Here is a 12,692-nt window from a genome sequence, read left to right on the forward strand (position 1 = left end):
ATTTTTAAGTGACTTGCCAAGGACCACACAACTACTTGATATCTGAGACCAGATTTGAACTCAGAAAGAGTTTTCTTGATTCCAGTCTGGCACTCTATCCACTATTGCCATCTAGCCAGCAGGAATCAGAACCTGGGTTCAAATTAAGCTTTATTTGAACCTATTAGCTGTATGAACAGGGCAAATGACTTACCCACTGCTTCACCTAGCTGCTCTCCAGGGATATTTATGCCCATCTATAATCTTAATCTCAGATCCCTTTAGAAGGTTATATTTCAAGATTTTCCAGGAATGGTGACCTAATGATCACAAAATGTAATATTTATATGCAATGAGCTCTTTTTGTTTGAATTGTAAACATGTAAATCTGAAAAAAAAATTTTTTTGTTAGGGAGATCACTTATGTAAAATTTGAATTGTTATCATTTCAGTTGTCATGACATTTTTTTTTAAGTGAGGCAACTGGGATAATATGACTTGCCCAGGGTCTATATAGTCTATAACATGACTTGCCCCACTAGTGTTAAGTGTCTGAGGTGAGATTTGAACTCAGGTCCTCTTGACTTCAGGGTTGGTGTCCACTTGCCATCTAGCTACCCTATAACATTTTTTTCCAAATGGGGAAAAAAAGAAAAGAAAAGAAAGCAGTTATTCCTATCTGAACCTTACAAACCAGCAACATCTCTCCTGAGAGAAAAGAAAAAATATCAAGGATTCTCTACTGTGGGAATGAATCATCTTGTCTTTTTTAGAGTTTTAGGTAAGAATCTTACTATTCTCAACAAGAGATTCTTGTTTATTTTTTTTTATTTTTTTATTTTAATAGTTTTTATTTACCAGATATATGCATGGGTAATTTTACAACATTGACAATTGCCAAGCCTTTTGTTCTAATTTTTCCCCTCCTTCCCCCCACCCCCCATGGCAGGTTGACCAATACATGTTAAATATGTTAGAGTATAAATTAAATACAATATATGTATACATGTCCAAACAGTTGTTTTGCTGTACAAAAAGAATCAGACTTTGAAATAGTGTACAATTAGTCTGTGAATGAAATCCAAAATGCAGGAGGACAAAATTAGAGGGATTGGGAATTCTGTGTAGTGGTCAACAAGAGATTCTTGGCTTTAGTCAGTAAAATCTTCTGGGGCTTAAAGCTGGGTCATTTGCAAATGCCCTAAAGCTTAATCTTTTTTTTTTTTTTTTTTTTTTTAAGCCTAGTTGTTGAGTTTGACTGGCTCAACTCTAAGGTAAAAATTTGCTATGCCTTTTAATCTCTGAAAGTTCAGCAACATCTAGAAATCAGCTTAGTGGTTATTCATTCAGTAACTGCCAAAAAGCTCCATATTTCCATCTTCCCCCAATTTCTCAATTAAAAAAACCATTCCATTCTCCAGGATAAGTTAGTAAGTAGGAGAAAAGGACAAAAGTAAAGGGAAGCAAAAAAGGAAAGATCATTTCCCTTCTACCTGCTAAGCCATATTTCTGGCCTTCCATCTGTACATTTTTATTGTATTTAAAAACATTTTCTTCAGTCATTTCTGACATGTCTGGCACTCTATCCACTGCTTCACCTAGCTGTAGGTATGGCAAGGGAAAGTCTAGAAGGCTTTGAGGTCATCCTTACAGCAGCAAAATGCCTGGAAAATTAATGATAGGAAAGTACCATAGAATGCTGGATGAATCTTTATATAAACTGTCTTCTCATCTGGAACACTTACTGTAAAGACAAGCATCTTACCAAGAACTCTTCAGAGGCACTAATGAAATCTGGAAAAGTTTTTTATTTACTATCTTGCAAGAATGGGCACACTCTTTAAAAAAAATAATTAGCTTTAATATTCATTGCTTTATGGATCATGTTGGGAGAGAAAAATCAGAACAAAAGGGAAAAACCAGAGAAGAGAAAAAAAAAACAGAAAAAAGAAGTGAGCATAGCATATATTGATTTACATTCAGTCTCCATAGTTCTTTTTCTGGATGTAAATGGCATTTTCTGTCCAAAATCTATTGGGATTGTTTTCCATCATTGAACCATTGAGAACCAAGTTTTTCATAATTGATTATTGAACATTCTTGCTGCTATTATGTACAATGTATTTCTGGTTCTGCTTGTTTTGCTCATTATCATTTTGTGTAAATCTTTCCAGGCCTTTCTAAAATTCGCTTGTTCCTCATTTTTTAAAATAGAACAATAATATTCCATTACCTTCATATATACCACAGTTTATTGTCATTCCCCAATTGATGAGCATCTACTCATTTTCCAATTGTTTGCTACTACAAAAAGAGCTGCTACAAACACTTTTGCACATGTGGGTCTTTTCCCTTCCTTTATGATTTCCTTGGAGTATTGAATCAATCAGTGATGGCACTGCTGTGTCAAAGGATAGCCCTTTGGGTGTAGTTAAAGATTGTTCTTCAGAACGGTTGTATCATTTCACAACTCCATCAACAATGCATTGGTTTTCCCACATCCCCTCCAATATTTATCATTATCTTTTCCTGTCATCTTAGCCAGTCTGAGAGGTATAAGGTAGTTGGGCACACTTTTAAAACACCAAAGCCTAACTTTCTATACCCTGTCCCAAAACACAAGTCCCTCCATGGATTTCCCCATTAGCTGGATACTAAAAAGATTGCAACCTATTTGGAGCACCTAATTCTCCCATGTGAGTCCCCATCCCTAATTACATCTCCATTGGCATTCACCTTATTTGTTCATAGTTCCCTGTAAGAAACTATCCTGTCAAAACCATTTATATATTCTCTGTAATATAGGTGTTTACAAATAGGTTATCATGTATTGCCCTCTCTCCTTGCTCCTCCCCTGCCTCTCCCCCATATTTTCTACACTGACTTAAACTTCAAACTCACTTCCTTCATGGCAGCTTATTCCACTTCCTTTTTCACTGTAAGAATTATTAATGTAAGTCTTTCCAGCTTTTTCAGAAGGCATCCTACTTGTCATTTCTTAGAGCATAATAGTACTCTATTTCAATACTATACTACAACTTGCTTAACCATTTCCCAATTGACAGGCAACCTCTAAATTTCTAAAATTTTTGCCACCACTAAAAGATATGCTATAAATATTTTTGTCCATATAGGTCCTTTTCCTTTTTCTTATTAAAATCCTTTTGGAATTATAGACCCGGTAGTGCTATTGCTGGGTCAAAAGATATGCACCTTTTATTACCCCATGACATAGTTCCAAATTGTTCTCCAGAATGGTTGATTCAGTTCACAACTCTAGTAGTAAAGCATTAGTGTCCCAGTTTTTCCACATCCCTTCCAAATCTGTCATTTTCCTTTTCTGTCATTACCTAATCTGAGAGGTATGAAGTGTTTTAATTTGCATTTCTCTAACTAATAGTGATTTAAAGCTTTTTTTTACCTAAGTATAATAGACCTTTCCTGCTGACTTTCTAAGTTGTCTCGGGCTAGAAAGTTGCTTTATTCTACCATTATGTTAGTTTTGTCACTCCAGAATTTGTTTTGAGGAATAATTTAAAAGTTGTTTGGGATATTTCAGACAAACCTCTGCCTTCAATCTCACATCTTGACTTTTATCCATCAGTGTTTCTTTTCTTAAATGAAACAAAATTTTCTATACATTTTCCCTTATTCCCTTGAACTACTTTTGCATTGAAATCCTCAGTAAATTTTGACTTGGTTTGGAAGATCTTGATTTTTGTCCTTCATTCTGTTTCATTATCTGCTTTTCATAATCTGCTACAAATATTAGAGACTAAACTTAGACTGTCTTCTTGATGGTCTTTTTGCATCTGCATTTACTGAGCATCACAATACATAATAGCCAACCATCCCATGAAATTATATTTCTCACTATCTTTAGGCACAGAAGGAAACGAAATCTGTCAGTTCATTTGTTTGTTTCTCCAAGAAGATACTCTAAGCCATATTCATTTAAACGCAATGTTCTTTTATCTTCTGGTTTCACTTATTGTGAGAATATCAATATTAATGTAGTTCCCACTTTTCAAGTTTATATGGATTTATTCATCATTGAACAAAGTTGTCACATTTAGGGTACTAATAGGTTCATCTTTGAGAAAGGTTAAGATGGGGATTAAATCTTTGATTTCATTTGTATGGGTAACTCACAGTACAGGGAACTCAGTGAAACTTCAGCACTTTCTTTGAAACTTAAGAGTCTTAGAGATATGTCAGAGAAATGAAGAATTTCTTGACTTGCTCAGGATCACACAACTAGAATGCATCTGAGGAAGGTCTTGAACATAGATCTTCCTGGCCTCCAAGCCACTCTCCAAGTACCATGTCATGCTGCATTGTTTATAAATACTTAAAAACAATATGATTTCATAAATCTTTGGCCCCTCTTTTCCTCCATCCTTCTACCATATAATATATAATCTAAGAAATGAGGAAAATACTCATTTCCTTCAATATTATAAAATCAGATATCTCACTAAATCTGATGTCTTTATATCATTGAGAAGACCTTACTTTCCCAAAGGCTAGATATGGTAGGAGAACATAAGCTCTGGCAGATCTAAACAAATTATAAAGATTTTAAATTTGGGCCTGGTGATGCATATTGGTCATGCATATTGGTTATGGAATAGCCTAGCTATATTCAGAAAAAATAATCATTAGATTGATGACTTGATGATAAATATTTCAGTCAGCAGTTCTCAATTACTGTCTATCTCAAGGTAGAAGACTTGTACCAAAACATCTGTTTAAATCTACAGTACTATTCTGTTTCAATAACCTATATTAAAGGAAGTACATATTATTAGGGCATCTTTAAGAAGCTTTGTAATCTTGAATAATTGCTCTTCCTTTATAAGTCAATGGAGTGATCTATGAAAAGGCTGTGAGGAGATAAAGAGAAACTGAGGAAATAGTTAATAAGATGAAGAAAATTTCTTTCTGAAAGAGAAATGGTTTATCAGATTATGACACATTATGAGGAGAATTCTTTGACAAGTTTTTGAGGAGACTGGAGAGTTTTAACTGTCATTCTGGAGAATTATCTATCATGTTTGGAGAGTATTAAAGAAAAAATTCCCTAAGAGAACAGATTTTAACCTTTATATTTTAAATAAGTAAGAGTATTCTTGAGAGACTTTGGCTGTAATCTTAGGAGCTAAGTGGTAGAACCATGTTTCAGAAGTAAAGTGGTATTCTGGAGACAGAGTCAAGAAGGCAGAGTGAAGCCAGGAAGCTGCTTGAGCTCTCCCAGTTTCTCTCAAAAACCATATGAAATCAAATCTCTGAACAAAATTTGATGGAATGAAACTACTCTCCAGCTCAAGATAGATTGGAAGGACTTTAAAAAAGGTCAGTCTCCCTGGGTGTTCAGCCCATCTCAGACAGAGTCTTAGAAAGCCAGTGAGAGGGTTTTAAACACAGAAAATCAGCAACTGAGACCCTTGGTTTTGGCTCATTAGAGAAACAGAACAGTGGGACAGCCTCTAGTCCCAGCTCAGAAGGCAAATTCTGGGAGAACAGACTGAGAGCTCTGGAAATAAAGGAGGGAAAAGGACCCACATGTGCAAAAATGTTTACAGCAGGTCTTTTTGTGTTAGCAAAGAACTGGAAAATGAATAGATGCTCATCAACTGGGGAATGACTGGACAAGTTGTGGTATATGAAAGCAATGGAATATTATTGTTCTATAAAAAAATGATGAACAAGCTGATTTTAGAAGTCTGGCAAAGATTTACATGAAGTAATGCTAAAAGATGTGAAACAGAACCAGGAACACATTGTACAAAGTAACAGCAAAATTGTTCAATGATCAATTATGAAAGACTTGGTTCTTCTCAGTGGTTTGGTGATCAAAGGCAATCTCAATAAACTTTGGATAGAAAATGCCATCTCCATCCAGAAAGAGAACTTTGGAGATTGAATGTAAATCAACATATACCATGTTTTACTTCCCTTTTATGCTTTTTGGGGTTTTTTTGGCTGTCTTGTGGTTTTTCCCTTTTGTTCTGATTTTTTTCTCCCAACATCATTCATAAAGAAATGTGTATTTAAAAAGTTAATATACACATATAAGCAGAAAATAAAAAGATTAATAATTAAAAAAAAGAAAATGGTATATAGATGGCCCTCTGTTTTTTTCCTCTCATACTTAAAACATAAATGAACAACTGCTTGTAGGAAAAGCTTTTTTTCAGTTTATTAAATGAGTAATATTCAATAATTTAGGAAAAGAAAAATCATAGCTAATTATTTACTTAGCAGGGAAGATGCTGCTAATTTTAACAAGAAAATATCTAAACATATTCTTGGGTTATCTTGGTACTTGGAATGAAATCCCCACAACTATACTACCTAAGAAATCTCCCTTTATGTACTAGTAGGTCAGATCACATTGGGGCCGCTGGGATTATACTGCTTAGATCTTTCTTTTCTGGCTAGAAGGCCATATTCCAGGACTATTGTACTTGAGGTTTTCTGCAGGGCAAACCTCAGTGCTGGTATTGTCCAGCATTGGATAGGGAACTATCCTCTTGGGCCATATGGACAAGCATACAGTTCACTCTATGTGTTTACAAAGGGCAGCCAGTGGAGCATGAGTCCTCATTCCACCTCAGTCCACCCACAGACCCATTACATTGGATGCAAAAGCCCCCAAATGAATGGTCTTCTAGTTTTCTTTTCGTTCAGCAGAGTCAGCTTCTCTCATAATTGTTTTCAAAGAATCTGAGTTGGGCAATTCACCTTGGGGAGGCAGTCTTTATTTTCTAGGAGGTGCCAAGGCAATACTAATGGGTAAGTTAAATTTCACAGGTATTTATTAATCACCTACTCCATGCCAGGCACTGTGCTAGGGACTGTGAACAAGCTACAGAAACACAACAGCTTTGTCCTACTGGAGAAATGGCATGTACACAGGGAGCTATATACAAGACAAATGCAATGCAATTTCAGGGCAGAAACTGAACAAATGGACAATCAGGAAAGCAGACAGGAGTTGAACGGAGTTTGAATCTAGGAGTTCTGAAAGAGAAGAGGAAAAAGCATATTCAGGCAAGTGTGGTGAAGAGAAATGGAACATGGTTAATGAGGAAGAAAGTACTAGAGGGAGACTAACACATAATTAGCCTGGAAAAAAATGGCTGCACCCAGATTGTTTGGTTTTAAATGGCAAACAGATGAATTTATATTACATCCTAGAGGCATAGAGTCTCTGGAGCTTTTTGAAGAGGGGAATGATACCGTGAGACCTATACATTAGGAATATCAATTAGATAACTGTCATATAGTCTGATCCAAGGAAGATACTGGATCTAAGAAATCAGGAAGCTATTTCAGGCAAAAAATGATAATTTGAATTAGGATGGTAGCTAGCTCTGTGAATAGAGAGAAGGAGATAATTTTGAGAGATGCTGAGCTGGGGGTTTTATATTTGCTAACACTGATGTTGAGCTTGTTATCTGTCAGGCACAGTACTTTACAAATATGACCTCATTTAATACTTAGAACAATCTAAGGAAGGTGCTCTTATTCTCTTCATTTTACAGTTGAGAAAATCAAGGCAAGCACAAGTTAAGCTACTTGCCTAGGAGTTATTGTTGTTCTGTCGTTCAGTCCTGTCTGACTTTTCTCAACTCTGTGGACATACCAGTATTGCTCATGGGATTTTTCCTGGCAAAGATACTGGCATGATTTGTATACATGTGTGTGTGTGTGTGTGTGTGTGTGTGTGTGTGTGTGTACTAAATGAACACTGATCTTAGAAAGGACACACAGCCTTGATCCTACCTAATCCCCTGCCTCCACAAGACCTCACTGACGGTTGCTTCTTCTTACAGGAGATTTTCTCCAAGGGTTTTTAGAGGGTCGGAGCCCCCTCTTCCGCTTGAAGGCCTCTGATTATTCCTTTACACTAAAAGTCTCCAAAGCTTGTCTCTTCTTAAGCTCATCAAGAGGGGGAGGGGAGGGGGGTGGAAGAGGAAGGGGAAGAAGCTGGAGGAAGTGCTTTTTCAAATCAACTACCTGTGAAATTCAGAGGCAATTTAAACAAAAGGTAGAGTAAATACTGGAGCAAAGGAAGGAGCCTCACAAAACGCTGTGGGAAATGTGAGCATCACATGACTCATCCAAGTCATTGGTTATACCTGGACAGGCGCTAGAACAGACTCCAGCCAAACCGTACCCAGCGGGCGGACCGTCCCGAGGAATTCTTTGACTTCTGCCTAAGGCGGTTCATCCCCTCCTCTCCTGGGCAATTCAGTGGCCCTCCCCGTTAAACTTCTGGCTCTTAATCCCTAGTTCGATTTTACCCCTAGGAATGGAAAAATTGTCAGAGCTAAGGTAATTTTGGTACAGAGTGGTTTATTATACTTATTTTATTACATCATATGAATAATGTATATTATTTATACACATATACTACATAGAGAGAAATGTTTATCAGAAAATCTAGTGCCTTCTTTTCATCTTTTCTATACATCTATAGTCGTTACCAGTTTCTCTTTAACCAAAAGCAATCCAACCATACATCCCCTTTGCGTGACCGCCGGTATGCCCCAGTGGAAGTGGAGCCCAAAGTAAACTGAACGGGGAGGGGCAGAGGGGGACGCGTCCTCCTTCTAGGCTAGCGCTTGCTTCGTGGCGCCAGAAACTCCGTCAGACCCAGCCGGGCTGCGGAGGTGGATTAGATTCCCCAGGTCACGAAACACTTTTCGGTCTGAGGGCATGCACGTTGGAACGATGCCAGAATGGAGAGGCGCCCAGGAAGATGGGTTATGTCTAGTAGGAGCGGCGACTCTCCAGCTCAGGCTGGCTTTGCACGAAGCCCCCTCGCCCCTTCCCCCTCCCTCTCTCCATCCCGCTTCCAAGCCCCGTCTCTCTTCTCCTGGCTGTTCCGCCCCCCCCCCCAGGCAGATAGTACCCCCCACCCCCCCAGGCAGATAGTACATTGCCCAAAAAGTTAGGCTACTGGCTAGCGCCCTGCCCGGGAAGCAGGCCGTGAGTTTTGCCGGGATTGCGTGTTAGTGCGCAGCCCAGGCGGGAGGGGAAAGGGAGGAGGGTGGGTACGTGCACCGAAGTCGGTGGTCAATGTCTTACTGTATTTCCTCCGCTACAAGAGCGGCCTGCCTTCCCTCCAGACACACCCCTTCTCGGTTTACACACCCCCTTCTAGCTCCACTTCCGCGGAGAGTTCCCCTTTCGGCCCTTGCTTTTCCTCCCAGCTCCCCAGTCGCTCTCCCCTCTGGTAGCCCCCCTTCCTAAATTTCATGTGCACCGCACGCGCCCCCTTAAAGAGAGACTCGACTCTGATCAGTTTTCCTCGGGTTGGAAACTGTTTGGTAGATAGCTCAGAGCCTCCGGGTTTTTGGAACAACTTAGAAGAAAGTGGAAGGATGGGTAGTTTCGGCCGGACATAGGGGCATGAAGGCGTCCAGATTTATTAGGGAAGTGTTGGTAGAACCTACTTATCCATCAAAATCAATACCAATAACAACACACCCGCACACGCTGAGCCCACAGACCCGAGCCTATGTCTTTTTAACGAGGTTTTCATTAGTTTGCCGGTTGGATTTGGAGATGGACCCCCAGAATGATTTCCCATGCCCAGAACTGGCTCCCTCCTGGAGGAGACCTGCCGGAGCTAACAGCCCAACCTTTCACGCGCAAAGGGACGTGTGCGGTTTTGACCGCTGTAGTCAATCATCTGCAACCTTTTTCTCCATTCACTTTAGAAACCAGATGCAATCCTGGGGGAAGTGAAAGTGGCATAAATTACTGCACCCCCAGGCCATCCTAGTTCAATTTTTATGCAGCCTTTTAAGATGTATGAAGTGCTTCCTATACATTATCTTGTTTGATTCACACTATAATCACAGGAAGAGGATGCTGTGGTTATGATACCGAGGAGCGAGTAACTTCAGAGGGGCCCGATATTTGCCAGGGACACAAGCTACTAAGTTTCTTCTTGGTATTCGAGGAAAATCAGGTAAATTGATTTTGCTGCCAAGTAGTTTTATTCTCCCTCAACTCAGCTATTCCACAATCCCGCCCACAGCCCCTCCTGAATTGCGTACATGTTTTGAAGTGTCCGAATTGAACCATGTGAGTTGAACCCATGCCAGAAAACCTGGCTCCGGGAGGCCCCCCCAGGTAGAGCGACGGTGAAGTCTCCCCTTCCCAGTAATTAGGTCCCTCCCACAGCCCATCACACACAGGTCGATCCCAGTACTGATCCATAGAAGGGTTATCCTTCCGTTGATTCCCTCCTCCCATCCCGGCTTTCCCCCCCTTTTCTGTTTCGGCGTTAGCTAAAACCCGAGACTCCGCAGTGGAACACTGGGACAGAGGCTCGGGCAGATTTGGGGGCTGGGGGAGAGTGAAGCCTGAGGGAGATTTTCTCCTACAGCCCGGAGGCCAGCCGGGAAGGTCTCGAGTTCACGGGAGAGCCTGAAGGAAAGAAGCTGCCCAGCCCAAGCGTCCACTGGGGAGCAGTTCGTGTCCAGTAATTCTATGGAGACCCAGGCTCCCCGCATTCTGAATTTGGAGCCTTCGGGGTCTGTGCCCCCTGGAGACCCACCGCCAGCAGAAGAGAGCCCCGATCCGGGAGTCCTAGGGCTGGGCGGGAGCGGCGGCGGCGGCTGCCACAACTGCCCGGACGCCCCGGCTCCGAGCCCGCCCTCCCGGCCTAGGGGCAGCCCCCAAGACGCCAGTTTCTTGGAGCGGGAGCTGCTGGATGCCCGACGCTGCTGCCGTGCCCGCTCCTTCTCCCTGCCTCCGAGCCCCATTCTGGAAGCAGCCAAGTTGCTGCAGCAGCGGCGGCAGAGGCTGCAGCCCCAGTCCGAGGATCCCGGGCCGAGTGGGGCTCAGGGGACCAAGAGGAGGAGCTGCTGAGCCCGGAGCCTGTTGCACCAAGTGCAAGAAGCGGGTGCAGTTCGCCGACTCTCTGGGGCTCAGCCTGGCCAGCGTAAAGCACTTCAGCGCGGCCGAGGAGCCTCAGGTGCCCCCGGCCGTGCTCTCTCGCCTCAAGAGCTTTCCCATGCGCGAGCGGGACCTGGAGCAGATAGGGGACCTGTTGGCGGCGGCCTTCTCCCCGCTCCTGCCGCAGGGGAGCCGCCCCACGGCCGCCGGAGCCCCGGGCCCAGCCCCGCCCCGCCTGCAGCCTCTCTTCCAGCTGCCCGGGCCGGGGGGAGCCGCGGCCTCCGAACGCCTCCTGGTGCAGCGCGTGTGCCTGGAGCAGGTAGAGTGCGGCGCGCCTCCCGCCCACGAAGTGCAGGGCTCCGGCCGGGTGCTGAGCTGTTCCGGGCCTCGGGAAGTGACCGTGCGCTACACCTTCACCGAGTGGCGCTCCTTCCTGGACTTGCCCGCCACGCTGCAGCCCAGCCCGCCCGCCCAGACAGAACCGGCGCAGGGGCCAGAGGAGCAAAGCGAACCGCACCGCCCAGACTCGGGCACCGCGGAGCCGGGGCCGGGGGTCCCGCCGAGCCCGACGCCGAGCGCTTTCACTTTTCCCTGTATTTGCCTCCGGGGCTGCTAGGGGAGGCGCAGGGGCAGCAAGCCTTCCAAGTCCACTTCGCAGTCTGTTACCGCTGCGCGCTGGGTGAGTTCTGGGACAACAACGCCGGGGCCAATTACACCTTGCGCTACTCTCCCAGAAGCTGCCAGCCGCCGAATCCCGAGCCAGTGCCTGCCCAGGGCAGCCTCTAGGGCCTCGCGGAACCACGGGTCTCCACCTCCTTCCTCTGCCTCTCAAATGCAAACTTTGTCTTGTGGTCGGGGGGGGGGGGGGGGGGGGGTGAGGAAGGGTGGCGAGAGGAGGCAGGAATAAGCCCGGGAAGCTTTGCATCACTTGTGATTGACTTGTGAGTTCGGGGGGGTGTGAGGTTATGGGAACTTTCCGGGAGATCCCATTTTTCATCAGCTTGGGTTTTTTTGAGGAAGAGGGAGGAGAAGGGAATGTAAAGAAGCTTCAAAAGCTGCTCTTGTTATGGGGTGTGAGGTTGGAAATTTGGGAAGAAGATACTAGCCAAGGTATGGAACAATCCCTCTTTCTCCAAGCAAAGTAGATCCTGTGAATGAAGAAAGTTGATGGAGAGCTTCCGGAATACCGCCAGGACTCGTGAGAAAGAGAAGCTTTTTTTGCCCTGGGGAAAGGATGCCTTGTAAAGTACTGCAAAGTTGTTTTAACTAGAGGACGGTGCACTGGCCTCATTCCTTGGAAACTAGGGGCCGCTGTGCCCAGAGAAAACAAGAAGCTACCAGTATAAATCATCGGAAAAGAGGGCCCTGCCTCCGGGGCTTTATGGTAGCCCCAAAGCTGAGGGGGAAGTCTGTCCGGGGATCTCGAGGGCCGGTCTGGACTTCAGACACACTCATTCTCAGAAAAGTTTGTAGCACATGTAGATTTCTTCCACTGTGAACCGTAAAATGGCCAAGATTCTTTCTCTCCACACTTGAAGCTGTGTAGCTCACCCCTTTTTTTTGAAAATTTTCTATAAAGAAGTATTTTTAAGGGCAATGGGATGCTCACTAAATTGTGTTTCCTACTCTTGCTGCCCTCAAGTTTTAAAGGCCTTGACTTGACAGGATTTGTCCGGTTGATAATATATGCACTTTAATTATTCTCAGTGTTTTTAAAGCTTTGATTTCCTCTCCCGTATGGACAAGCTCTGGTTTTCCAGTATGCACCGAAATGCTTAATTTCTGCCAGCCCT

General features: G+C 43.3%; 1 protein-coding gene across 1 annotated transcript; it reads left to right on the forward strand.

The window, feature by feature from the left end:
• Positions 1-9,912: 9,912 nt before the first annotated feature.
• PPP1R3G (protein phosphatase 1 regulatory subunit 3G) lies at positions 9,913-11,747 on the forward strand. The gene is given in 4 exon segments (XM_074270909.1): positions 9,913-10,831; positions 10,834-10,869; positions 10,872-11,441; positions 11,444-11,747. Coding segments are annotated over 4 exon segments (1,188 nt in total). The 5' UTR covers positions 9,913-10,491; the 3' UTR covers positions 11,686-11,747.
• The last annotated feature ends 945 nt before the right edge of the window (positions 11,748-12,692 follow it).

The sequence above is a fragment of the Sminthopsis crassicaudata genome, chromosome 1, assembly GCF_048593235.1.
Source record: "Sminthopsis crassicaudata isolate SCR6 chromosome 1, ASM4859323v1, whole genome shotgun sequence".
NCBI classification, from domain to species: domain Eukaryota; kingdom Metazoa; phylum Chordata; class Mammalia; order Dasyuromorphia; family Dasyuridae; genus Sminthopsis; species Sminthopsis crassicaudata.